This window comes from Ixodes scapularis, unplaced genomic scaffold (assembly GCF_016920785.2).
Source record: "Ixodes scapularis isolate PalLabHiFi unplaced genomic scaffold, ASM1692078v2 PGA_scaffold5__190_contigs__length_132052651, whole genome shotgun sequence".
Taxonomy (NCBI): Eukaryota; Metazoa; Arthropoda; class Arachnida; order Ixodida; family Ixodidae; genus Ixodes; species Ixodes scapularis.
This window is the reverse complement of record NW_024609880.1, coordinates 112,877,831-112,905,237: the sequence shown is the minus strand read 5'-3', so window position 1 is coordinate 112,905,237 and position 27,407 is coordinate 112,877,831. Positions and strand designations below refer to the sequence as shown.

Genomic DNA, 27,407 nt, shown 5'->3' with positions numbered 1-27,407 from the left:
TATAGCTACAAAAAGTTGTCATCGAGTATCAGAGTAAGCGACTTATTGTTCAGATCTGTCGCCTTTTTCAAGCTGTTGTGCTCTATTTATTCCTAAATTTGGCAGTAATTCATTCAAAGAATGATGGTAATGACCTTTTATATATACTGTTTGGTAAGGCGACACATGTAACGCAAAACACTTGTAGATTGATTACATCCCTAATTGTTTTTTATATCCTCAGGTGGAAACGTTAGACTCATTCCCAATAATAAACTTTGATGGAAATCGCATAAAAAAAGTTCTTCCACGCTATCTTTTTTTTTTAAATCTTTGTAGGCGTTACAGGACAACAATTGAAGGGGCATATATTGCGCGTTGCGCTTGCCATAAAAACAAACGAACTTATTTTGTATTTGTGTACTCAAATTTTGGTCGTCTGGAAAGCTTTCCTGAAAAGTACGAAACAATTGAGCATGTTTGATTTTCATCTGTTTATTGGCTCCTATCTTGACACATATTCCAGTTTTAAGAAAGAAAGCTTTATTTGATGAATTTTCCGCCTACAAGTCAGTTTCACTTATTTTTTAAACTTTTATGAGTTATGCATTTAAATATTTACGTTCCATAAAAATATGTGTCGTCATTAGCTGTGGAATTTTAGGGCTCTTATTTCGTAATCTCACTAGCAATTTGAAGCAAAATGTAAGATGATAAATTGGAACAAATAACTCCAATATTGAGTTGTTTGTATAGGGCGCAAATATGCGTTTAGCACTAGAAACATTCCACATAGTACAATTAAATGTTTTATTGTTGTGGTACCTAAAAAAATAATACACAAACGTTTCGAAAGGGTTCGTAAATTTGGTTTAACATGATATACTGTAAACGACTAAATTTTCGCGAGGACCTAATTTTCGCGAATTTCGCGAATCGCCTACAATTCGCGAAAAATACGTCCCGCAAACCATTCGGGCAACATGCGAACGCGACAGAAGCTACACTCGATTCGCGAAAATTATAACCCGCGAATAATTTCAAATTTTCAGCTTTTGCCCTATTCGCGAAAATTTGAGCTAAAATTAAGTCGTTTACAGTATATAGAAACTCTGGTTGACCGTTATAATACTGAATATTTTAGCCAGCTCCGAAAATTGAAGACAATGGCACCTAATAGGTACGCTTCGGAAATTAAGCAAGGAAGATGTTCGTAGAAATCATAAAAGTAACATAGTTTTATTCTTACTATTCACTCTGAAGAGTCAACTTGTAACGAAAGATGGCTTCTACCCTACCAAATTGGACACTTGTAAAAAGCAGCGACACACAATATCTTGCTTGTGGTATCATTCTATCATCAAGGACAGAGCGATATCTCATGGAGTACCGCTTTGGTATCAAAATCTCCTGGAAAGGGGAAAATAAAGTTGCTGGTTAATAACTTATTATGAATCTGCGAGCGCCTACATTTATCAACAAAAATATTCCCCAGTGTGAGTGCATACAGCCACTAAATGAGCTACGCTTAGACTATCGGCACTCCGTTCCCCGATCTGCTAGTGTGCGCCACCATCTTGGTGCCTGGTGCAGAGAAGACGCAACTGTCGAGCGCCACAGCTAAAAAATGTGACTTACTCAGCTTTAAATACGCTGTTAGGAATCTCAGGTGATATTGATTTGCTCTGTCCCGAACTGTTTTAACGTTGGGAAAGTGCTTCCTGCGTTTTCAGATAAAGCTTAGGATAACTGGCAATTATGAGTTTAAGCCCCAAGACGGTTGAAGTGTCTTTACTCTGAAGCGTAGCTTATTTACGGCTTCAGTGCGTACGGATATCACACGAGTATCTGCAGGGCTTTCACATGTGGCGCAATTTTAATTTAGGAAAAAAGAAAAACGCTTTTATAACACTTAATAATTTGTGCTCTTTTGACAATGGTTTTGGTTAGAGCCAACAGATTTCACCGCTTCGCAATTGGAAAATATTAGCAACGTATTAACATGTTGCCAATTCTCGTATGCAGTGCGTCCTAATGCGCTACATACACAAGCAATTTTTCCCAAAAATATTACGTGTATAATTTTTTTTGCCACATCCGACAAAGAATGACCTTAGGAAAAAAGTTAGATATCCTTATTACAGGTTTAAAATGTTAGCCCTAAAGGTAACACGCGTAATGCTACTGAACATGTGCTGCTTGTCTAAGAAAAAGGGACTGCAGTGCACGCTTCCCGCTGTCAGTCACAAACGGATAGTAAGAACGTTAGTAACAGCTACAAAGCGCGAGCTATTCCGCGCTCCTGGCTTTGAGACGTGCATTTTTAGCGCGAGTCCTCGTTCTGTGGGAGAACGGGAGAACGATTCAAGGAAGCGACCTTGAGCTTTCGTGCTTGTGGCATTGACTGTAGTTTCAGGTTAAAGGGATTGCCCGGTAATAATGTCATCTTTCAGAAAACAACTTATGATATCATTGTTTTTAAGAATTAAATGCCGCACAAAATCTGAATTTTGCATCTTTCGCCGCACAAGTAATTTATCTTAGACGGAGTCCAACTGCTCAGATTTCACCTGCAAAATACACAACGTTTTTGTTCGCAACAGCGGACGGGATGACGGAACATCAGGCAAAAAAAGCCACCTCAGCTTTTGACTACGGGTGCGTCATTTCAGCACCAATTTGATGTCCAGGAGGCGTGGCCAATAACGGCACGGATATCAAAATAATTTTACAGTTTCTTTGACGTGAACACGTTTTATTTTGGACGCCGCCGACCACACAACCGTCGGTCGGCGGTTGTGTGGTTGGGTGCTCGGCGGCTCGGCGGTGTCCGCGCTGGTGTGTGGTGTCGACTTGTCGCCTCCACTCGTCGCGTTCTGTTGCGCATGAATTGCCGACATCCATACATCAAGGTAATCGTTTTCAAATTTCGTCCTCTGATGCCGACCGTGACTCTTGTTGCAAATGAAAATTACGTGTACCGAAGGCGACAGAGCCCAGCCGCAGTAATTTTGTACGCATTTTTCTGGAGCTGTACCTGTGTGCATTACGACGGATTATTACCCTTGCATAGAATAGCTGCGGAGGCCGTGTAAGCGGCGAGCGGGTAGACTTGGCTGACATGACTGGAGCACCCGCAGCAGGAGCGCTGGAGCCGCCTCTTCCGAAGTAACTATAGCTCGCGCTGTTAGCACACGCGGTTTAGTGAATTCAACCGCCAATTTTCCTTTTGTTGCTCACGTGTTGCGCGTTGCCTTGCGTCTTTGCGTCTGGTAGTGCTCTCATCGACCCCTGATGGCTTCTTTTTTATCTGCACTCACTGCAGAAAGCAACTTCAGATGCGAGGCCTTCCAAAGGATGAAACCTGTTAAAACGGATGTTCCCGGGCGAGTTGGTTTTTCATGACTGACAAGGAAACAGCGCACCCTCAACACAAGCACTCTAAAGCTTTCATGCACACAAAAGAAAGAGCCACTTACACAGCGCTGACTGACAACTCTATACCCGTTTTCACCTCAAGAAAAAAGCAAGTTTTGCGCATTGTTCATACGCGGCCCGAAGTAGTTCTTACGAGATTTGGTTGTCGGAGGAAAATTAGATACTTTTGGTGTATGGAATGTGTACGCCATGATAGGATAACATATATCTTATCTAAAATTCACCTACATATGTCTTAATTATCGACGTAAAGGGGGAAATTAGTAACGCTCCGCGTGGAGCCGGACTTTTTTTACTACGGTTCTTGAGGTGAAAAAGGGTATAGGTTATATTTACAATTTTCGTTTTCGTCTTTCTTTGTGAACTAGGGTTTCTATGGCAAAAAATTGCTTTTTCATCTTCCTTCGTCTTCCTGTGTTTTTGTAATAGGAAGCTAAACCATAAAATTATTGTACGGCTAAGTACTCTAGTTCTTTTTTGGATAACATTATGAAAGGAGTGCTGACACATCTCTCCTCTTGTCTGGCAATGTTCTCTGCTTACATGATTTCTCTTGTTATCTTGTCGTCGTTCCTGCCTAACACTGTGCATTTCTTCAGCTGCGCTGAGCAGCCACAGTCTCGTCAGTGAATTCCCAGGTGTCCGGAGTTTTTGTCCGGACACCTGTGCGGACAAAAACTCTGGTCCGCTTCGGTCTGTCCTATGTATTGTCGTCTACAGGATAGAGGGAAGGAGTAGACCACCTTTTTGGTGCACTGTACGAAGTTGTTTTTATGTTTCTTCGTGCACCTGACTGTGGTTCTTGTGGGTGTATTTACTCTCTTGCAGAGGCTATGAAGTTTGTAAGGGGCTGAGAAGACGATTTCCAGGTTAACTTTATTAGCTATTTCCTTTAGACCGTGGGAAACGTTTTGAATATATAGCACAATGATCGTTTTTTTGGCCCTGTCTTTTTTTTTTTTGTTTAATGTGGTCCCCTTGCTTGATGTCTTTGATGAGCCTTTCGTCCACTGATGTTAGTAAGGAGGTTGGATATTCTGCGCATTTTGATCGAGAGACTTGCCCGTTGAAGCTTGCTTGTATGGAATTGCAGCATGACTTTGTAATTGCGTTTTTGAGACTTAACCGCGCAATGCTCCGCTTAACAAGTTTCGAGCGCGCCGAGTTGAAAGGTAGAAGCGGCTTTTTCCCCCTGGGCTCATAGGACCAGCAGACATGATAAGGTAAAATAAAAAGTCGCAGATACAGGAATCTTAACGAGTGTTCAACTGGAAGGTCGGGCGTAATGTCTAAAGAATTCATGAAGCCTTTAAAGCTGTCTAGAACTTCGGCAACCATGGTTTGTAAAGTCGTGACCATCGGTTTCTAGCACGATTAAATAATCGTCAACATACCGGCAGACTTGGTTAATTTTGGAGGTATCCAAGTTGTGCTGTAACTGCCTGTCGTGGTGGGCAAGATAGAGGTTGCTAAGGATAGGGGCAATGCGTGATCCTGTGCAGACTCCCTGGTTTTGCAGGTATGTGTGACTATCCCAAGTAGCGAACGTGGATTTGAGATAGATGTTAATCAAGTTCAAAAATTTTCCTTAGGATATGCCTGATGCATTTTGGAATACAATAGTGCCATAGGTGTTTATGCTCTCCTCAATGCACTTTAGAAGACGGTCGTGGGGCAGGGCATAGTATAGGTCCTTAATATCGATGGAGAACACTTGTAGATTTTTCCGGCCCTCATGCTCATGGAAGAAGGTGAAGACGTCAAGACAACTTCTAATCAGGTACGGATCGTCAACGGTGAGCATATTCAGCCTTTCTTGTAAATATAAGGATAGGCTTTTGCCACGTTCCCCTTTCAGAAATGATAACTCGAAGGGGGCAGTCTGTTTTGTGAGTTTTTGCGCTGAAGAATTATTCAGGGCTCAACTTTTACTGCGATCAATATAGGAGCAGAGCTGTTTTAAATCTTGAGATTGGCAAAACTGTTTTGCTTCCCTTGCCACTTTTTCCAGAGATCTCTCGTTGCCGCTGCAGAAAATAAATTCGATTGCTGGTAACGCCTTTTCTCAAAATGTGTTCTCCTGCATAAGGACAAAGCCTCCTTCCTTGTCGGTGGGCATAAGATATAGTCAGTGTTCTCTTAGGTATGTTTCTACCTTCTTGATGGGTAAAGGAGCAACTGATGGCTTTTTCCGAAGAATATGTCCAGCCCTTAAGAGGTGCACCGATCAATCTCGGTCTCTGGCACTCGTCTTGACACTTGCTTGACGATGGAAAGTAGCTCTGTTTTCGTCATTTTAGGTTCCACCGCGAGCTTTGGGCCTAGACTGAGAACATGCTGGACAGAGACTTGTGCACAAAGAAAGACGAAATCGAAAATTGTAAATATAACCTAGAGTTGTCAGTCAGCGCTGTGTAAGTGGATCTTTCTTTTGTGTGCATGAAAACTTTAGAGTGCTTGTGTTGAGGGTGCGCTGTTTCCTTGTTGGTCCAAAGGAAACGAACGACACCTGAGCAATAAAAGGAAAGTCGGTTGCTGAATTCAGTGAATTCAGGTGTGCTAAAATCGCGGGCTAGTTGCATTAAATGGACCTTTTGTAGAAATACGCGGTGCGCATGCGCGGAGTATTTGATGCGCTTGGGTTCGAGAGTATCTAGTTCTAAACAATCCGCCATCTTGCTATTCTCGCCTTTGCGCGCCTAGGAGACCATCAAGACTCAAGTTTTGATGTTGCGAACAAGGTGAACACGAGTCATCGTACTTCCGACGCCCGTTCTAGATTACGACGTGCACCGTAATCATGCCGGTGAAATGTGTAGCCTTCGGCTGTCGGAACTATTATCGCCGGGGTTGTGGAACTAGCTTTTTTCGCTTCCCGTGTGCTAAGCTTCATCCCGTTAAGCAGGCAGCGGATTCGTGCCGTCAGGAGGGTTGACAAGTCCGACCCCTCGAAGAACTGGAAGCCGAGTCAGCTGTCCAGACTATGTATTTTAGTACAGGAAAGTTGACTTGTAATTTTTGCAAGCGATAGAGCTTTGCGAAGGGCGGCGATGATCACAGCCGGCGTTAGACAAGGCACACCCGGACCATGTTCTTACACTGTTTAGCTACTCGCGTCCACGGCCGTCAGCCCTCGGTCGGTTTCAACGCTGGTCCTCCAGATCATCAACCCAAGGTGAGAACCTTTTGTTGGCAATCAGGTCAGCTGAACACGAAGAAACAAGGACACGAAGGAAAGAACTGGACAAAGACAGCGCTGACTATCAACTGAATTTTACTTTGTCTTCTTCCCGGCCTAGGGCCTTTTTTCTTTCGTTGTCTTCGTCTAACGGCAGAATAAACACTTATAAAAACCTTTTAGCCTAGTATTCAACGGGGTGGGGCAGACCGCAATCGTCTCCTTTTTCTTCGATGGTCAAGGCCTCCAGCACTTCACGCGCGAAGGAGTTCTTGTTCCTATGAAGGACCGTTATGCTGGTGAGCTCGGCATCGCATCCACAGGTCCGGCAATGAGCTGACAAATGTCCTGCTGATGTGCTTCTCACCGAGGTTGCGTGCTCCCTTGCTCTATCATTTATACATCGGCAAGTTTGGCCGATGTATAAATGCGAGCAGCGAAAGAAAACTAAGAGCAGCAAAAAGAAAACGAACCGGTAGCACACAAGAAGCCTAACGTGGACGTTGTTTTCTCTACAAATACTCTCCAACCCAGTGCGCCTCAGGTTCGTCCCATAGGTGGCAGCACATATTCGCCAAAAGGTCCATTACGCGGCACAAACGCTCCTACAGCAGGTGTTCCAGTCATGGCATTCAAGGCCACGACCTGGGGGGCTATGTTGCACGTTTTGGACTCCCAGGAGACTAGGGAGAAGGAAGTGACGTCAACAACGCAGCTAACGCAGATTGGATGTTGATTTCGTTTTCTTCTGTCAACATCCAATCTGCGTTTGCTGTATCGTTGACGTCACTTCCTTCTCCTTAGTCTCCTGGGAGTCCAAAACGTGCAACATAGCCCCCCTGGTCAAGGCTTCCCGCTCGCCGCTTGCACGGCCTTCGCAGCTATTCTATGCAAGGTAATCCTTCGTATTACACACAGGCACAGCTCCAGAAAAACCCGTACAATTTTACCGCGGCTGGGCTCTGTCGCCTCCGGTACACGTAATCATCATTTGCAACAGGAGAGACGGACGGCACCGGTCGAAATTTGAAAATGGAAAACGCTTACCTCGATATCTCTGAGGACGCGACAAGCGCAGGCGGCACATCGAGTACACACACCAGCGAGAATACTGCCGAGCCGCCGAGCACCAGTCCACATAAGCGCCGACCGACCGACATTTTAAAACGCAGTCGGCGGCATCCAATGTAAATCGTGTTGTTCAGGTCGAAATAACAGGTGCCGCTATTTCGACGTCCGTGACGTCATTGTCCACGGTCCCCCTGGACATTAGATTGGTGCCGAAAATACGCACCCTTTGACTACTGTCACAGTAAAAAGAAGAAAACTTCGTTCTAAGAGAGGCAAGATTCATGTTTTGGGGGGAAGCTCAATTCTTCGATGATGATCTTTGTATGCATCATTATCCGAATTAACGCTGGATGCAAGTTAATTCAGGTGAACGCTCGCGACTTTAACGTTACCATGCCAGATGGGACGTCACGACGCGACCAGCCATGCATACTTACGAAATTTGGCGTGAAGTTTCGTATTGATGTTCATAATTGATTTAACAAATATTGCGGAGTCTTTTATTGAAATAAATATTACATATGACTATATTTAGGCCCCCTCTACGTGACCAGTGCCGAAACTTAGCAACTTCCGGATATCACTGGACAATTCCAGTAAAGGCCGACCTACATAGGACGTTTTCTCTACATATTTATGGGTGTTTAGCGGTCATAATCAGCTTCGTTTGGCTACGGTACCTGGAACGCGTCTCCGACTGGTGTGTTTACCGGGTCCAAAAAAAAGTGGTCCCTCAATTACCGCCTGATGACGTTTTAGAAGTGTCAGGCTGTCGCCGGTCGCGAACCTGGCGGCGTTTCAATAGCTGTGGTGTATGTGGCAGACGCCTGTTCTGCTGCAGGTCGCCCTCCAATGCGGCAGTCCACGGAAGCTAAAGCAGCCGGAACTTGGGACACCTGGAATGCCGTGACGACAGCGACACTCGCGTTAGCCTGTGGTTTTCGCCAGCATTTCTACGACAAACCGCAAGGATCGTGACACGCAACAGCACGACACTCCGGCTTCTGTGACGTCATTTGTTGCCACTTTGGGACCACTTTTGATGTATGGGCGGGATAGGACGCTAAACACACCAGTCGGAGACGCGCTTCAGGCACCATATTTTGGCGGGCACTTTTTCACAGAAGGGAAGAGCGGAAGGTAGCCAAACCGCACATGGCGTTTTTCGATGAGGTCTTCTCGGCGTTTCGCACTCGCGCTTTTCATGAAACGAGGCAAAATGTAAATCGGCTGCTATATTATCGCTTTCCACAAAAGAACAGAAATAATTAAACGTTAATCCACCGCGAAAACCTAATTTGCTAACGCTTGTCTTAAACATGTTCCTTGCAAAGCTTGCAATGCTTGCGATAGCCACGTTGGCAACAAGTCCCGGCAGGAGGACGGTCGCGATGCCTGCTCTAGGGTGCCTAGATGTCTGTCTGTCTCAGGGTGAAGACATCCATTGTTGTCCGGAATGTGCAAGCGCGTGACGCTCTCGCGCACTCGGTGCGTGACTTGGGCGGTAAGATGGCGTCTATGCATCAACCAAAGCTACGCGCTCGAGCTGAGTGACACCGGATGGCGCGCACTTCAAAATGCATAAAAAAACGATTGGGCGGAAAAATGGCTGAGATGTCACCACTCAAGCAAAAGCGCGCGTGTGTATGAAGGCACTCTAGCCTGCTCAAAATCTTTCCTTATATAACTTCTTTTTTTTTTTCACATCGCCCGCCACACAGATGGTCTTTTCTTGTGTCTCATTCATTCATCGCTCATTCGAAAGAGATATACCGTAGCTATTTCGTACAGTTCGCCGATCAGGCGTTGATGCGACATGTGAGCACCAACTTTAGCGGCTGAGTCAAGCCAGCCGGCCGCAAAGCTAGGCAAGCCAATCATCGAGCAACTTCCGGCTGCCAACCCGCGAGCTGAATGGCCGGCACCGCGCCGTACACTTCTGCATACGCCACGCCGAAATACGCCGGAGCGCCGTGATCTGTCTCGATCGTCGCGGAATTCGAAGTATTAACGCGATAGCGTAAAATGCTCGTGCCGCAGATAAATCGGCGTATGTGACGTGATGAGAATATCACAGAAAAACCGTCGTCAGTGGTGATGTGACGGAATAATCCTGGTCGGTCGATACGGTCACGACGTCACTGTACATGTCCTGGCGTGAGAATTTAAAACAAAACCCGCAACGCACACGTGACACGTGACGTCAGGCGTAAAATGAAAATGATTACAAAAAAGGAAAGGCGTTTGCAAATCTCTGTAATGCGAAAATAGAGCGCAGCTCTTGCGGAGGATGAGGAGAGGGTACAGGGGGGGGGGAGGGGTTGCCTCTCCTCCTCCATATCCTCCCCTCCTCTTTCCTCCTCCTCTTCTTCCCTTTTCCTCCTGCCGCTGATTTTGTTCAGAGGTGATGTGACACAAAGTCATGTCACGCCATTTTCCCCGGTTTAGCGGGGAAAATGACATCACATGAATAGGTGTCACGTCACCGATGAACAAATCCAGTTCCTCTGCTAGATTTAGCGGGAAAATTGACGCCACGTGACCTCAACACCAATTTAGCTTCCCTGCTAAATTTAGAGAGAAAAGTGACGTCGCATGACTTAATGTCACTTCACCTCTGAACAAACTCAGTTTCTCTGGTAGATTTAGTGGGGAAATTGATGTTACGTGACAGCAACACAAATTTAGTTCCCCCACTAAGTTTAGCGCGAAAATTGAGGTCACGTGACCTCAACACCAATTCAATTTGCCGCTAAATTTAGTGGGGCAGTTACGCCGACGGCGACGCCGCGAAACGCGGAAGCGGGCGCTTAAGAGCTGCGCTCTAATACATGACATGTAAGGAGAAATAAAGGACGCCGCATGTTCCAAATGATTTCACTTTATAAAGTAATGCATTTGCCTCGAAGAAAAATTTTGAAGAATTTTGGGCGGGATTTGAAGTCAGTAGCGTGTATGACTCGCAACCCTTCGGTTGCGAGCCACGCACGCTACTGACTAGGCTAGGCAAGGTACGTTTCCACGGCTTGGGAACGAGCGAAAGTTTATATATTTATGTTTCGGCTGCGCATTCCGCAGTTAAAGGCGAAGCTTAAGCGTCCTCAAAATTTTTTATGCCGACCTTGAGGTGTCGGGGAAGCGCTCGTCCCGACGTCCGCTATACGTCGGGATTACGGTGGCCGAAACGCCCGTACATACGTCAAAGATACACCCTATGTGGTTCGTCCTTAAAGCGGCACTGACACATCAAAATCATATTCTTTTTTATTATCCAAAACGATTGAAAACAATGCCGGGACATTACCCTTGAAATTCGAAATTTGGAAATTCAGCATTTGTAAAGTAAAAAAAACATTTCCAAATGCCGAATTCGAAGTTCCCGCGCGATTCGCGCCGGTGCGTGACGTCAAATATTGCGGAGACCTGAGAGTCCACTTTCTTTCACGACTCCCTGCTGTTGCCATCGCGACCCAAAGCGAGAAGGAAAGGAGCCAGCGCCGGTGGACCGGTTTTAACCGGTGTCGCCTGTTTTCCGTGGGAGATACAAATTCAGGAGGCGGCACACCATGGACTCCGATTTTTGGTATTTCAAAAAGAAGGGCAGTATTGCGTTCGCAATTGCGTTAAAAAAAAAAGAAAAAAAAAAACATGTTTTACGATTGCCGTTATTAAATATTATAAAAATGTTGCCTACAAAGCTTCTAAATTTTATCATTCTTGATGTTACGAATCAAAAGAAGCGAGGATGCAAAAAGTGGGAGAGGAGGGCGCCAGAAATAAAAAGGAGGGCGCGCGCGCGGGAAAGTTTTTTTTCGAGATGCGTTTTTCTTTTTTTGCGTGTCTATGATTACAACATGCATCGTTTTAGACACTAAAAAAAATACGACCCTTGGGGTGTTAGTGTTCTTTAAAGGAGCTGTGCAACGGTATTCAGTTGGAATACCGTTGCACTTTACGCGAGCTTACTGGCACTAGTGGGACTCAAGGACACTCGCACGCAACGCCACTGGCCAAGAGACTCCTTTCTTGCGTTGTAATTTCAAGGACAAAGCGATCATTTTTATTCAATCTCTCCTTTGCAAAATTTGATGACGTAACGTGGGGATCGCTGTACACCCCAATGACGATATTTGAATGCGGTTCATACATTGGACCCGAGCATAGCGTGGGCACTCGATTTGGGCTCGTGATAACTACCAGCTCGAGAGGCATTCGGGTAGTGGCCCGTCTCCAATCGCTGCAACGACGACAATAGCCGAGCCATTACAATGTCTGAAACTCAGTGCGTGTCCTGTGCTTTGCCAACACCAGCGCGTGGCTATGATCAAGATTGGCGGCACATAATCGGCTCCAGGGCCAGTTTTCTCGAAGCGATGGTAAACCCATTTTGGTAAACCACGGTGCCGAGGAAGGGAAAAGTACCTAGGTGCTGTAATGAACGGCTGGATATAGAACAACAATAATTATTTTTGATTGGGCAATAAGATGTGCCATCTATCGGTGAAACAATCCAGTCATTTTGTTTATCCTCTTTTTCCGCTGGTTGTCATCGATCTAGTATGGTATTTTAAGTCAAAATATAGTGATGTTGTACTTGAAGTCCAATTTATTTGCTTCCGATGGTACGAAGAAATTTTAGCTACTATGCTAGAGTTTGTCGACGAATATTCGAAAATGTAAGAAACATTTCCTTCAATGTGTTTCGCCATAAACAACGCATAACTTTCCCGTGTTTATTCCAGTCTGGCAACGCCGGTGCTGTAGTCTCGTTTTCGTTCGTTGCGACGCACGTTTCTGCGATTCCTGCTGATCTCAACTGTTTGCCCTCTCTTCCGTTTGCCCAACCGATTCACCGGTGACGAGAAGCTAAGCTTCTCGTCAGCGTTGAATTGCTGGCCACCGGGGATATGTAGAAACCTCAATGCTGTCTGCATACTGTCGGCGCACTGTGAACAAAAAAACAGTTCAATGTCTCAGCTGTTCACCCGGAACGAAGACTTTATTGAGAATAACCCCCTTTCTCCGTAAAGTAATCGCTGCTCACGAGTTGGCGTGCATTGTGTAACAAATGAAACGTCTTAGTATAAATATGTACCAACACTCGTTGGCAAGACATTTTTTTACTCACCATAAAAACACTTGCAAGGCTTATGTACCGTCATATGTCTTGGATCTCGGACTGCTGAAGAGTGATGCGTTCGCGGAATGCTGCCGTCGGTTAGTTTAGTAGTCCCTCTGAACTATCGCTTTGCTTGACGTGCTAATAGGTTGATGGTGAGTCATTAATATAACAGCCGGATCGAAATGAATGTTCAGCAGAACCAAGCAGAACTATTAGCCCTCATTAAGCGACGCCACGGCCATTTTGCTTCTAGGTACTGCTCCTCCCTCGGCGCCCCTGCTCACCCAGTCACGCGACCTGGAATTCCCCCTTCTAGGGACAATAGTTAACTTTAAACCACGGTTCGCGTTCGAAAAAACGGGCCCAGGTCACGTGGCCGCTTGTTCTGGCTGCGAGTTGAGGGGGTGAACGCTGCTCGTTTTAAAGGCGAAGCTCCTTATGGCCCTGTCACACTGCGGAAACAGTCGGAGAACTTTGCCCTTCAACACGAGGAAAACATGTTTTCGGGGACCCTGTCACATTGCGGAAACAGCAACAGTCCGGAAACATGTTGCTGTCGTCCGAAAACCATGTTTCCCAACTTGTTCTCTGACACTCGGGGAACATCCTGTCACACCGGGAAAGCGTGTCGGAAGAACACAAATTGCCTCCTCTCCTGCGCGCTGCCTCTCTCTCGCCCTCGTCTGCCCGGCCGGCTCGGCTCGGCTATACTTCGTTTCAGCTTCGGTCCAGACGCAGCCAAAGCTACAAGCGCGAGCTCCGGGCTTTCAGCATCCCTACCAAGCACGCGCGCTCGTGCAGTGCAAGCACTGTTCTGGGCCACGTGCTCGCGCTTGTAGCATTGGCTGCGTCTGGACCGAATCTGAAACGAAGTATAGGCGGCTAGGCGCAGATCCGCTGGCTCCGCTCGCCCCTTGAATCGTTGCCATTTTGGATCGCCGTCTCATCGCTGTCGCTCTACCGTAGTCGATTCATCAGCCGCGCGAACCATCTCGTGTTCTCTGGATTTGGCGGTTGCCTTCTGCTACAGGGCTAGACCCTTGCAGGATGGCATACGCGCCGGCCACAGCAGCAGCTTCTGCTTTGGTGCTTCTTTGTGCCATCGATTCAGATGATTCTGACGATCAGCTGCCGCCGCGCAAGAAGCCGCGTTCAAAATGGACCAGCGAGTGGCTTGCAAGAGTGCATCAACAAGGTGCCTATGAGAATTTGATGCGGGAGCTGGCTCTGGAAGATTCCGAGGCCTACCGGCATTGGATTCGGATGGACACCGACTCCTTTGAGGATCTCCTAGCAACGGTGTTGCCGTGTTGCTGGAGAAAAATTCGCTCAGCCACCGAAATGGGCAACACTTGTCGTCCGACACAAGTTGCCGAGGTTTCCGTTGCCAAAAGCTGTCACACCGAGACAACATTGCCGCTGTCGTCCATGTTGTTTTGCTGTTTCCTCAATGTGACAGGGTTGTCGGGCAACAGAGCCGACAACCGACATGTTTCCCGACTGTTGAGAAACATGTGTTGTTGATGTTTCCGCCGTGTTTCCTCAAGGTGACAGGGCATTTAAGGCCCTGTCACATTGAGGAAACACGGCGGAAACATGAACAAAACATGTTTCTCAACAGTCGGGAAACATGTCGGCTGTCGGCTCTGTTGCCCGACAACCCTGTCACATTGAGGAAACAGCATCACAACATGGACGACAGCGACAATGTTGTCTCGGTGTGACAGCTTTTGGCAACGGAAACCTCGACAACTTGTGTCGGACGACACGTGTTTCCCATTTCGGTGGCTGAGCGAATTTTTTTCCAGCAAGACGGCAACATCTATATTTTTCTGTACAGATAGTCGCTCGAGAATACTTCAATAATTGACGTCAAGCGTGAAGGGCCATCTTGAACGCGGCTTCTTGCGCGGCGGCAGCTGATCGTCAGAATCATCTGAATCGATGGCACAAAGAAGCACCAAAGCAGGAGCTGCTGCTGTGGCCGGCGCGTATGCCATCGTGCAAGGGTCTAGCCCTGTAGCAGAACGCAACCGCCAGTTCCAGAGAACACGAGATGGTTCGCGCGGCTGATGAATCGACAAGGTAGAGCGACGTCGATGAGACGGCGATCCAAAATGGCAACAATTCAAGGGGCGAGCGGAGCCAGCGGATCTGAGCCTAGCCGCCCAAACTTCGTTTCAGCTTCGGTCCAGACGCAGCCGATGCTACAAGCGCGAGCATCTGACCCAGAACAGTGCTTGCACTGCACGAGCGCGCGTGCTTGGCAGGGATGCTGAAAGCCCGGAGCTCGCGGTTGTAGCTTAGCCGAGCCGGCCGGGCAGACGAGGGCGAGAGAGAGAGAGAGGCAGCGCGCAGGAGAGGAGGCAATTTGTGTCCTTCCAACACGCTTTCTCGGTGTGACAGGATGTTCCCCGAGTGTCGGAGAACAAGTTGGGAAACATGGTTTTCGGACGACAGCAACATGTTTCCGGACTGTTGCTGTTTCCGCAATGTGACAGGGTCCCCGAAAACATGTTTTCCTCGTGTTGAAGGACAAAGTTCTCCGACTGTTTCCGCAGTGTGACAGGGCCCTTAGGGACTAGCCATGTCCGCATGTCCGTCCGATGTCCGGCGTCGGGTGCTCGTGCTCGCGAGCACGTTCTCCCGTGCTCGTGTAGGGCAAAAAAAAAAAAAAAAAACACAACCGCATCTCCATGTGGTGAATAATGTTGATTGGGGCGAAGCTCTGGTGTTGCTTGTCTGCGTAGACGGTGAGCCGCAGCATGCCGAGCCTTTCGTTCGTTTTCATCCATGTCAGAAAGAGAATGTGTGGTATGGAACGTGGTTATATACGCATTTGAGCATTTGACCGCAGCGTGACATGGATGAAAACGAACAAAAGGCACGGCATGCTGCGGCTCGCTGTCTACGCAGACAAGCGCCACCAGAGCTTCGCCCCAATCAACATCATTCACCACGTGGAGGTGCGGTTGTTTTTCTCTTTAATTTTTGTCTGGGACTTCTATTGCGGGGGGCGAAAAACGAACGCGTGTTTCATAGGTCATTAATGTCTGGAATCCGTTCTAAGCGGTATTTGCGCAAAGTACAAAAATTATTGCATCGCCCCTTTAAAGGTGAACGAAGTAAATTCTCAGTTTCAGCTTATTTTGTACCGCAGCGAATGCTAGAGGTGAGCTCATAGCGTTGGCAGCTGCCCTTAATGCACGAGAGCTTGTGCCACCGACATGTGCTCCAGAGCAAGGAGCTCGCGCTTGGAGCCCTACCTGCGGTACATCATAAGGTGAAATAAAGTATAGTGCCAGGAAGCTCGTGTAAAGTAAAACAAAACAAAAATTCGAAGGGAATATTGTTGCACGTCTCCTTTAAGGTGCAACCCCACCCTTGGTTAGTGTGATTCTGAACCAACAGATGCCGGTGGGATCGCCTTCCAGGCCTGTACACCAATGCGAGAAATCGTGTGTGGTGGCGCTTTGATACAATGGGGAATTTTTCTATATCCTGAATTTGACATCCCTGGTCCCTTGTTTGTTTTTATCTGCACGAGCTTTCTTTGGGACGCGCACGGCTGCACCAGTTCTCGTGCAAGGGGGCCAGTTGCTTACGCTCCGAGCTCACGTCTCTAGCAAATGGGAGTAGAACAAAACGCGAAAATCGTCCTAAGCCAAACGGCGAGACACTTGCAGAACAAAACCACCGACACGTCGAAAAACATAAAATTGCCTGTGCGCCGTTATCGGAGATTTCAGAGGCCAATTACACATATACCGGTGTGATCAGATTTATATTGGCACAAATGAAGGTGATGAGAGGACGAACATTGAAGTGAAAAATGAAGGTTCAATCGGCGAACTTGTGCCAAACAAAAAAAAAATAAAGAACGAGCGTCGAGGCACAGAAAAGCAGGCGGCGATTCGGCAGCGTAACAGAGAGCGAGAGCGAGACTGACTCGACAAGGTCGCGAGCAACTGCTTATCTGCGTGCGTCAGTATCTCGAAAGTTCGGTAAAGAATGTTTGAGCGTTGTGCGCTCAGGGCGAGGATGAACTGGCACTTTCGAGAACAAGAAAGCAGGGCAAAAGTTACGTCTGGGGCAAGAATGAGCGCGAATCTTCTAGAAGTCCGTGACCGAGCGTTGCTTTCGCGGCTCTGCGCGTGGTAATATGACTGGCCGGCCCTTTTGTTGTGCATGTGTTCGGCTCTGTTGATTTCCAGGAAAACGTGATGACGTGATAGTCTTGGGTTTCCGAAATTCTAGCTTAAGAAATTAACTACCTAAAAATCAAAACAAATAAACTATTTTTTGGGCGGTCAGGTGTCTCATTTAGGTAGCTGGGTGTTTATTTAAGTTAGTTCACACTGCCCTATTCAAGTGCTTAAACTGTTGTATGCGTTGCCGGCTCCTCCCATGACAAGTGTTATTTCCCACTGTCGCAAACGAGTGTGTTTTGTGCGATTGTCTCGTAGAAATTTTCGCCTTTTTGCGAATCGGGTGCTGTATTTGATTCTTCTCCTGTTACTTTCCGGCGATGTCGAACTCAATCCTGGACCTATTACTGCAGAAGAAATGGACCTGCTTAGACGTCTTCAAAGTGGCCAGGCAATAATCGTGAGCAAGCTAGATACTATCGACACTCGGTTAGCCAAACAGGAAGCTATGTTGACGGAAGTAAACAAAAGGCTTTGTGTAACCGAGGGGCAGGTAGAAGCGGTTAATAAACTAGTGTCTGAACAAGCAAACGCAATAAGAGACCGTGCACAACAAGTAGCTAATCTGAGAATCAAAAATATTGACCTCGAAAACAGAAGTCGCAGACAAAATCTTGTCTTTTATGGAATAGATGACGACAACCGTTTGGAAACGTGGAACCAGTCGGAAAGCTTGGTTAAAAGTATTTGCAAGGCCAATTTGGGGATCGAACTAAAGACGGTTCAAAGAGCACACCGTGTTGGTCGATACAATGAAAAGTTCAAAAGGCCAATCATTGTAAATTTCGCATCGTATAAGGAACAACAGGACGTCTTGTCAAACGCTAAGAAGTTCAAGGGGTTGTCCTACAGCGTTGATAATGATTATTCCCCTGAGACCCGAGATATTCGAAAGCGACTGTGGGAATACGCGAAGGTTAAAAAAGCAGATAGTAATAACAAGGTAAAGCTAACTTATGATAAGTGTGTTATTAACGGAAAGACTTTCACATGGGACACAAAAAAAGAAGAGGTCTTTCCACTCTTGAAACAATGACGCCCCAGTAAGAATAAGAAAAATGCCTGCCGCGATCTAGTTGCTGTCGTAATAAACTGCAGAAGTGTAATAAACAAAGTTGATGAGTTCACTGCCCTGCTCGAGTCTGTAAAAGCTGATATCGTATTTGGTACAGAATCGTGGCTGAACCCGACTATCGCCGATAGTGAGGTGTTTCCAAACGAATTTATTGTTTATCGGAAGGATAGGCCCAGCCTCGGGGGAGGCGTTTTTTTGCTAGTTCATTCCTCTCTAAAATCATCTAGGCTAGATATTGATCATGACGATGTCGAGTCAATTTGGTGCTCAGTTACTTTATCTGACAATTCGTCGTACGCTGTCGGAACGTTTTATCGGCCACCGAATTCAGATTTAAAGACGTTACAGTCGTTGTTTGAAATCGTGTCGGAGGCCTCTCGGCACCCTATTTTACTTGCAGGTGACTTTAACCTGCCAGAATTGAAATGGAATGATGGCACTTGTTCATGCAAAGTTAGTAGTCGGATTAATCTAGAAATGAAGAACATCGTAGATACTTATGGACTGTTACAATATGTAAAGGATCCAACTCGGAATAATAACATATTAGACCTTTTGTTTTGCAGTTCACCCAACCTTATAGATTCCTTCACCATTATACCAGGAATAAGTGATCATAAAGCCGTCATTGCAAGCGTCAAATCAGGAATCATCCGACCGCCGACATGCGCAACAAGGAAAGTTTTTTTCTTCGAGAAAGGCGACTATACTAGTATATCTCAGCAGCTGCTTGACCACTTGCCGGTCTTTGAATGCCTAGCTGAGGATTACGACGTCCACAAATTATGGTGTGTATTTAAGAACAAGCTGCTTGAACTTATGAACCGTTATGTTCCAAGCATAGATTCTACTAGACTGAAAAAAAAGAAAAAACCCTGGGTGACTTCACGTATCCTAAGGATAATTAAAAAAAAGAAGGAGAGCATTTCTGAAGTATAAGAAAACTAGAAGTAACAATCACTTGAAGAAGTTGTCTGAATTAGCGCAGGAGTATAAATTATCCATAAAAATTGCGAAAGAAGGATATTTTAAAAGACTTAATGACAGGATGAAAACTAGCCCTAAACTTTTTTGGAAGTTTATAAAAGGCTGTGGATCCGAAGTCTTAGGAATAAACAAAATTGTGCACAACCATCATGTCCTCTTAGACGATACTGAAAAGGCTACGTGCTTGAATGATTACTTTCAATCTATCTTCCAACCTAAAGATAGCAGCTGTCCTCCAGCACACGCAAGTGCCATCCCGTTAATGGAGCCAGTTGAACTAAGCGTGAGGGGCATCGAGTTGCTTTTAAGAAACATTGACGAAACTAAGGCAAATGGCCCTGATGGTATTTCTCCCCGTATACTAAAGCGTTGTGCCGGACCTATTTCGTTGTATCTTTATGTAATCTACGAAAAGTCACTCTCCACTGGTATCCTACCAGACGATTGGAAAATCGCCCATGTTGTCCCTATTCATAAAGGTGGTTAAAAAAAAAGAGGTTTCAAACTACAGGCCAATATCACTAACAGCCATCTCATGCAAAATTATTGAACATGTTTTATATACAGGAATAATGAAACATATAACGAATAACAGCATACTAATTAGTCAACAACACGGGTTTCGTAAAGGCCTATCTTGCACGACACAGCTCGTAGAATTTTACCATGAACTGGCGTCCAATATTGACGATGGAGGGCAAACGGATTGTGTTTTTCTAGACTTCCGTAAGGCGTTCGACACTGTGTCGCATCCGCTCCTTCTTAGTAAACTAGAGTCGTTAAACTTAGACTTAAATGTGTTCCGATGGATCGAAAATTATATATTTCAACGTCGCCGATGTGTTGTCTTGAACGGAAAAAGTTCGGAGTATGTTAACGTAACGTCAGGAGTTCCACAAGGCTCGGTCCTGGGAACACTTTTGTTTCTGATTTATGTAAACGATATTTCCGTGGGAATTTCCTCCTCTATACGGTTGTTCGCTGACGACTGCGTTGTGTATAGGGAAGTTAAGGACGAACAAGATGCTGCTACGTTGCAACGAGACTTGGATTGTATTAATACTTGGTGTTCCAAGTGGCAGACGAACTTAAATCCAAAGAAGTGTGTACACCTGAGTTTTACCAAGAGAAAGAAAAAAATTGAAAGTGCTTATCAGATAGATAACGCCCTAATAAATAACGAAACTACCTACAAGTACCTTGGTGTCACACTGTCATCCGACTGTTCTTGGAATGCTCAAGTTGATGATGTCATTCTAAAAGCTGGCAAGGCGCTCAATTTTATTCAACGGAATTTGAAATGTTCACAACCCGAATTAAAGAAAACCGCGTACTTAACATGTGTTAGGCCGATTTTAGAATATGCCTGCGCCGTCTGGGACCCTCCGCACGTAACCTTGATTGACAAATTGGAAAGAATTCAAAATAGAGCTGCTAGGTTTGTACTGGGTCGTTATGGGCGGAGGGAGAGCTGCACTAAAATGAAAAGCGAATTGAATTGGGAACTGCTTTCTTCTCGACGAGAAGAGTTGAGACTGAAGTTTTTATTTCTCATATATAATAATAAAACTGGCATTAACAGAGAAGTATATTTAAAACACCCACATTATGTTTCTAGGCGGACTGACCATGCTTTCAAAATCCGAGAGTACCACGCCAGGACGAACATGTATGCAAATTCTTTTTTTTGTTAAAACCATTGCAAAGTGGAATAGGCTGTCTAAAGACCAGGTGTGCTCTACTATGAAGATGTATTTTTTTTTCAAAACTGTAACCCCCCTGCAATAACGCCTCCGGGCAATGCGGGGTAATCTTTGAATAAATGAAATAAATAAAGGAAAACCACGAGACTGGAAAACACAAATAATGACACTCAGGTTTAGACGTTGAGTTTGGTAAACCCAAAAGTAGGACTGGTGCAGGAGTCATAATAAAAAAATGCCGAGGTTGAAAATAACTCACAGCAATAAATGATAATAATTAATTTTAATGCGAATTCAGTGATAAAACTATGACTCTCCAGGCAAAGATTCTGGTTTTTGCCCGATCCAATACTTTATTCGAAATTTATGAATGATTTTCTGAAAAATTGAATGAGAAAATGCGGCCGACGGAGTTTTCGAATACATGGGGCTCTATGTCACTAGAAACCGAAAACGGGCAAAAATGGGCTCCATTTTCCCATTGAAATTTTCAGAAAATCACTTATAACCTTTGAATAAGGTGTCCGTTGGGGATGACACTTTGGTATCTGTTTGTGACCTAGCGCTACCTTTGAGCGGAGAAGTAGCGTTAGGCGATGCGTAGTTTATATTTTCGATAAAGAAAAAAACCCTGTATATTTTTTTTGATATCCTGTGCCAGTTTTAATTTGGTAATTTATGCGAACAAGTAGTGGTGTGCATAAATGAAAAAGATGCAGACGACTAGAGTTTGACGTTGTATAAAATATAGTGTAAGCACGCACGTGGTACGCTGATTAAGAATGAAACAGCCCTACATTTTACATTAGCCTTGAGCGTATCGAAAGTTAAGGGCGCATCAAAAGCTAAAGCTTGTACACATATATACTGCTCAGGCCGTTATGTTTGAATGCTCATAGTACTTTATTACCCTCAGATTTTGTGCAAGCTGTCTTCTGATTGCTTACAGCAGAAAGAAGGAAACATTCTAAATCTGGGTTGATAGAAAAACTCTACCTGCCGATAGCTACCAAACATCTCGGCGCCGATTATGAGTATTCACTGCATACCAACGGTCGCGTGCTTAGAATGAGATTTTCCCACGTGATTTTGTGGTGATTTGGGCTGAGCGTGGTGATTTCTACAAGCAAGAAAGAAAGCCTTCACTGAGGGAGAAGAAAAAGAAAGAAGAAGTGTGCAACCCGACGGGACATCATCAGGTCGGCGGGCTGTGCCTTGCAACTTTACGCAAGGTCGTCCTTCGACAGGTCCACGGAGTCTCGCAGCTACACGCAAGACCCGACTACGAAGACGCCACCCCCTAGCCACACGTCAACAGACGGGCTGTGACATCGAACCAAGCCGTCTCTGCAACGCTCACCAGGCTTCGAACACTGTCGCATCGCTCCCCGGCAAGGCCTGTAACACTCTTATTCCATACTGTCAGTGACATTCGTTTGTGCGGTTTTTGTAACAATCTGTATATAATGTCTTAAATCTTTAATCATATTTATCGTATCCAACAACATTGTCTTCGTGTTCCGTCTCACTGTGTCACACACCTGCGAGCGTGAACTAGTCCACCACAGATTTCATACAATTTTATCGGCACTTTTCCCCCCGATATTGTTGTGAGCCCCGCCATCTTGGTGGTTAGAAACATCAAATGCAACCGACGATCGTCATGATTCAAGAATGCGGTGTCAGGAAGCTCACGTAATATTGCTTTGCTTTGTCGCGAACTGTTTAAGCATTTGTGGAGGACGGAAAAGCGTTTCCTGTGATTTCAGATTAAGCAGATAACTGACAACCATCATTTTAAACACCAAGATGTGTATCACGCGTAGCTTATTTAGTGCCTCTAGTTTAGCCCGACCGTATGGGCACAGAAAGAGAACGAACAACTTAACCTCGGGCTCTTGGCGCTGCTTCAGAGGCTTCACCAGCCCGTAGCGTTGGCTGCGCTCCGAACTAAGGTAAAGCAAAGCAAATATTCAGATCTGAGGGTTTCACAAGTGAAGCCATCAAAAATCACTTAACACGCCCCAATAAAAAAAAAAGAATTGCGGGTTTATTTTTACTAACTGTAGATCATTTGACGTGCAACCGAAATCTCAGATTGGCCTCCGTCGGATTGCGGGCACCTCGGCCGATAATTAAACCCGACAAATATGAATTCATGGGCCAGCGCGTTGGCTCAGAGACACTGAGACTAATGTTTTGTGTTTTGTTTTAATATCATTACCACTTCAGAGCCACCGAGGTGGTCTTTGAAACAAAATATAGTCAAACCATTCCGACAAGCATAGTTTGATTGCGAAAATGATTTTTGCAAGTGATGAAAACATTAAAATGTTTTCACACACGTGGCGGAATCTGAAATAGCAGAATGCATTTCATGGCGCTCATTTCATTTGGATCACGTCGGGCATGGTTACCAACGCACAGTAGAACACGTGCAAAATAGCTGTGGTGCGCCCGCAGTCTCAAGCTTGTTGTTCTCACATCTCTGGCTCGCTCACTGCGGGCATCCAGGCATCTGACTCCCTGACATCTGGCGCTTTTTCTCTCGTTCACGTGGCGTTCCAAGTGGCACACGACGGAAAATGCACATCAAGCTGTTCTTGAACACGTGTCGCCAACTGTATTTTATATTAAGAAACTACAATTTGCCTAACTGAATGGGAAAAGTTTGAGGTCTTATAACATTCTTAACGTGTAATTTATCAATATGAAAGTTCCGGAAAATTTAATATGGAAGGAGGCTTCATAATTTAATGTCTCGTTATTTTGATTAGTTGACGTGATTCGTTTTTTATAGCGCCATAAAATAATAATCCCCGCCGCCCCCGCCCGTTTCGATCTGGATGCGTTTCGTACCAACACGCGTTCGTGTGATCACTACTGCGTGATGCACGTTAAAAATCCCAGGTTAGCGGTTGTACCGCACTGGCTAAATTTATCATCTACAGCTAAGAGACCGATTACCCGTTGAGGCGCATCTCCATCAAGGCTGTATAAACATAAAAGAGCAAGCCAATTTTTTTTAAATAATACCATTTTAAACTTTATTTTTTATTTTAAAATATACATTGTCTGTACAGTTCGTTGCTTACTTTTTTTTAATCTATTACATCCAACCAAACGCTCAGGTAAAATATCGTGAACGATGGGACGTTATAGCTCGAGAAATAATTTTTTGAATACTAGAAACTGTGGACTATTAGAAGCTTAATAAGTAACTAACAACTAAAAATAACCGTAATATCGAGACATAAAAGTATTGTTGAAAAACAGCTCTTTATTTTTACATTTACTTTATAATTGTAAGAAACATAGAACGAAAGTTACAAGCCGTCAAAAAAGCACCAAAACGTCATGCATGGTGGGGTTGCACCTTAAGGGGGTTATGAAACAATATTGGGTTCGAATGTTTATGACTTTACGGAGGTGTACTGGTCCTAGTCTGACCCAAGTGTACTCTCACAGACCGCCACTGATTCAGAAGCTTTTTTGTCGCTGTGAAATTGTGAGGATAAAAGGGGACAATTTCTTACAGTCATCTCTTTTGATAGCTTGATGACGCAATTGCGGAATCGAAAGTATCGAAACCACCCGCCTGACGACAGTCAAGCGTGGCTCATGGATCGGACACAATAACTGCGTGAGTGCTGACTTCGGCTCGAAACATACAGTGACTTGGGGACACTCGGGTATTTTCTCGTGTCCAACCACTGCAGTGACAAGAATAGCCGCACTCTAACAATGCCTGGGCCGGTTTGCTCATCATGCGGCTGCGGACGCGGCCGCGGCCAGGAGGGATTTTTACGTCACGTGACCAGCTCCATGGGGACAAGGAAGTGCCTAGCGTCCCTGCCTAATGGCGGAGAGATCCGCATCGCTTCAAGCACAAAAGCCTAATTTCGCTCGCAGAAACTGATTGGAGGGACATTCAACTGGAATCTAATTGACCGCCCCTTTATACTGTACGAGCGGCAGGTAAAGTTACGGCCAGGAAGGGCAAATTGGAGCCAAAATAAAGAAAAAAACCACACGAGATAAAAGCGGTAGCAGTATTTTTATATACCTCCGCCGGTGCCGCTCCTCGCGCCTTCTGATGTGGTCCAATAAAGAAAAAAAAATTCTGATGTGGTCGAGAGTTTAGAGCGCCGGTACTTGTCGTCGCGGCGTGAAAGTTCCGGGTTCAAATCGCGCTAAAGACTTCTTTTTTTTTGTATTTTGCGTGTGTCTTACTTTTGAACTGTGATCCTTTTTTTTGGAAATCATCCACTGCGCCTTACACGCTTTTACTGTTAGTCCCACCTGTTCAATCGAAACACCGGGAAGAAGAAAAAAAAAAGATCAGCGCAAGTTAACGCGCTAATGCAATCATTTCGTAATGTTCATTAAAAGGAAACCAAGCTAACAGCATCAGTATGGCTTTCACACAAGCGGAGCCGAAACAAGCATCCTTTCCCCAGCGTTTACAATTTTATCTGTTTTCAAATAACGCTCTTGCTACGATTCCTTTCAATAACAACAGACGCCTATTTAGGACTAATAAAAACTGCAGTTGTAGCAATTAAAAAAAATAAAACAAGCAAAAAAAAAAGACTAGCAGCTGTGGATACATTGATTGAGCGAAATCCTACAGGCAAGGCAGCAGGTCAAACGTCTGAGAAAGTAGTAGAACTGAACTAAAAGAGATCATACCTTTACTTGCATGGAATGAGATAAAAAGTATATTTATACTCTTTACATTTTGTTGTGGCAATCGTTTTGTAATATTAACACATTACTTGTTGAATTTTAGTTAGACTAGCAGACGATCACGACCAAATGCAAAAATGAATCAGGCATCGACCATCGCAAACCCTCTCTCTAATGCAAACACCTAAAATGAGTTTGGATCAAGAAATGGAATTAATTATATTATAATTATAATTAATTCCATTTGTTGATCCAAAGTCATTTTAGGTGTTTGCATTAGAGAGAGGGTTTGCGATGGTCGATGCCTGATTCATTTTTGCATTTGGTCGTGATCGTCTGCTAGTCTAACTAAAATTCAACAAGTAATGTGTTAATATTACAAAACGATTTCCACAACAAAATGTAAAAAGTATAAATATACTTTTTATCTCATTCCATGCAAGTAAAAGTCTGATCTCTTTTAGTTCAGTTCTACTACTTTCTCAGACGTTTGACCTGCTGCCTTGCCTGTAGGATTTCGCTCAATCAATGTATCCACAGCTGCTAGTCTTTTTTTTTTTTTTGCTTGTTTTATTTTTTTTTAATTGCTACAACTGCAGTTTTTATTAGTCCTAAATAGGCGTCTCTTGTTATTGAAAGGAATCGTAGCAAGAGCGTTATTTGAAAACAGATAAAATTGTAAACGCTGGGGAAAGGATGCTTGTTTCGGCTCCGCTTGTGTGAAAGCCATACTGATGCTGTTAGCTTGGTTTCCTTTTAATGAACATTACGAAATGATTGCATTAGCGCGTTAACTTGCGTTGATCTTTTTTTTCTTCTTCCCGGTGTTTCGATTGAACAGGTGGGACTAACAGTAAAAGCGTGTAAGGCGCAGTAGTGCAAGTGGATGATTTCCAAAAAAAGGATCACAGTTCAAAAGTAAAACACGCGGAAAATACAAAAAAAAAAAAGAAGTCTTTAGCGCGATTTGAACCCGGAACTTCCACACCGCGACGACAAGTACCGGCGCTCTAAACTCTCGACCACATCAGAATTCTTTTTTTCTTTATTGGACCACATCAGAAGGCACGAGGAGCGGCACCGGCGGAGGTATATAAAAATACTGCTACCGCTTTTATCTCGTGTGGTTTTTTTCTTTATTTTGGCTCCTATTTGCCCTCCCTGGCCGTAACTTTACCTGCCGCTCCTACAGTATTAAGGGGCGGTCAATTAGATTCCAGTTGAATGTCCCTCCAATCAGTTTCTGCGAGCGAAATTAGGCTTTTGTGCTTGAAGCGATGCGGATCTCTCCGCCGTTAGGCAGGGACGCTAGGTACTTCCTTGTCCCCATGGAGCTGGTCACGTGACGTAAAAATCCCTCCTGGCCGCGGCCGCGTCCGCAGCCGCAAGATGAGCAAACCGGCCCTGGAGCTCAGCACGCGTTTTCTATTTTGCCAACCCCACCGCGTGGCTATAGTTAACATTGGCGGCATAGAATAGGTGCCATGCCACCTGGCCACGAGTTCTGGCTCCGAGTTGAGGGGATGAACGATATTCATATTTTGCGAAATCTTTCGGCGACTGCAACTGCCTAAAAATAACTCAATCCAGTTAATTCAATTATTAACGTTAAGGAGTGATTCCAAGTATTATTTAGCGAAAGTAACAAAAAAAGAAATCGTTTCATGACTCCTTGAATTTCCTTTGCATTGCGTCAACGCTTTTTCGTCACACTCGATCATGACGCTTTTCGCATAAAGTCCACCCATTCCATCAACACAATATGGTTTTGTTTGCTCTGTTTCCTGGATTTTTTGTGCATATTGTATTTTGTAATGTAAAAATGCACCTTTACACAGTAGGCGTTGGTACTCACCGCCGCAGCATCGTAGTTGGTCTGGTGGGCCCTTGAGTGAACCTCGGGAATTAAAATGGCTGCAGAAATAATGCACAATACAGTCGAAATTTGGCCCGCCAT

The 27,407-nt window shown here is 45.0% G+C and overlaps 1 protein-coding gene across 1 annotated transcript in view; it reads right to left on the bottom strand.

Moving 5' to 3' along the window:
* LOC120843301 overlaps positions 1 to 27,407 on the bottom strand; it is a 48,198-nt gene extending 20,791 nt beyond the window's left edge. Inside the window, exons 1-2 of the mRNA XM_040214621.1 lie at positions 27,306 to 27,407; positions 1,229 to 1,389 (exon numbers count right to left, since the gene is read on the bottom strand). Of these exons, the coding sequence (XP_040070555.1) occupies positions 1,229 to 1,389; positions 27,306 to 27,407 (263 nt within the window). The remainder of the gene's footprint in view (positions 1 to 1,228; positions 1,390 to 27,305) is intronic.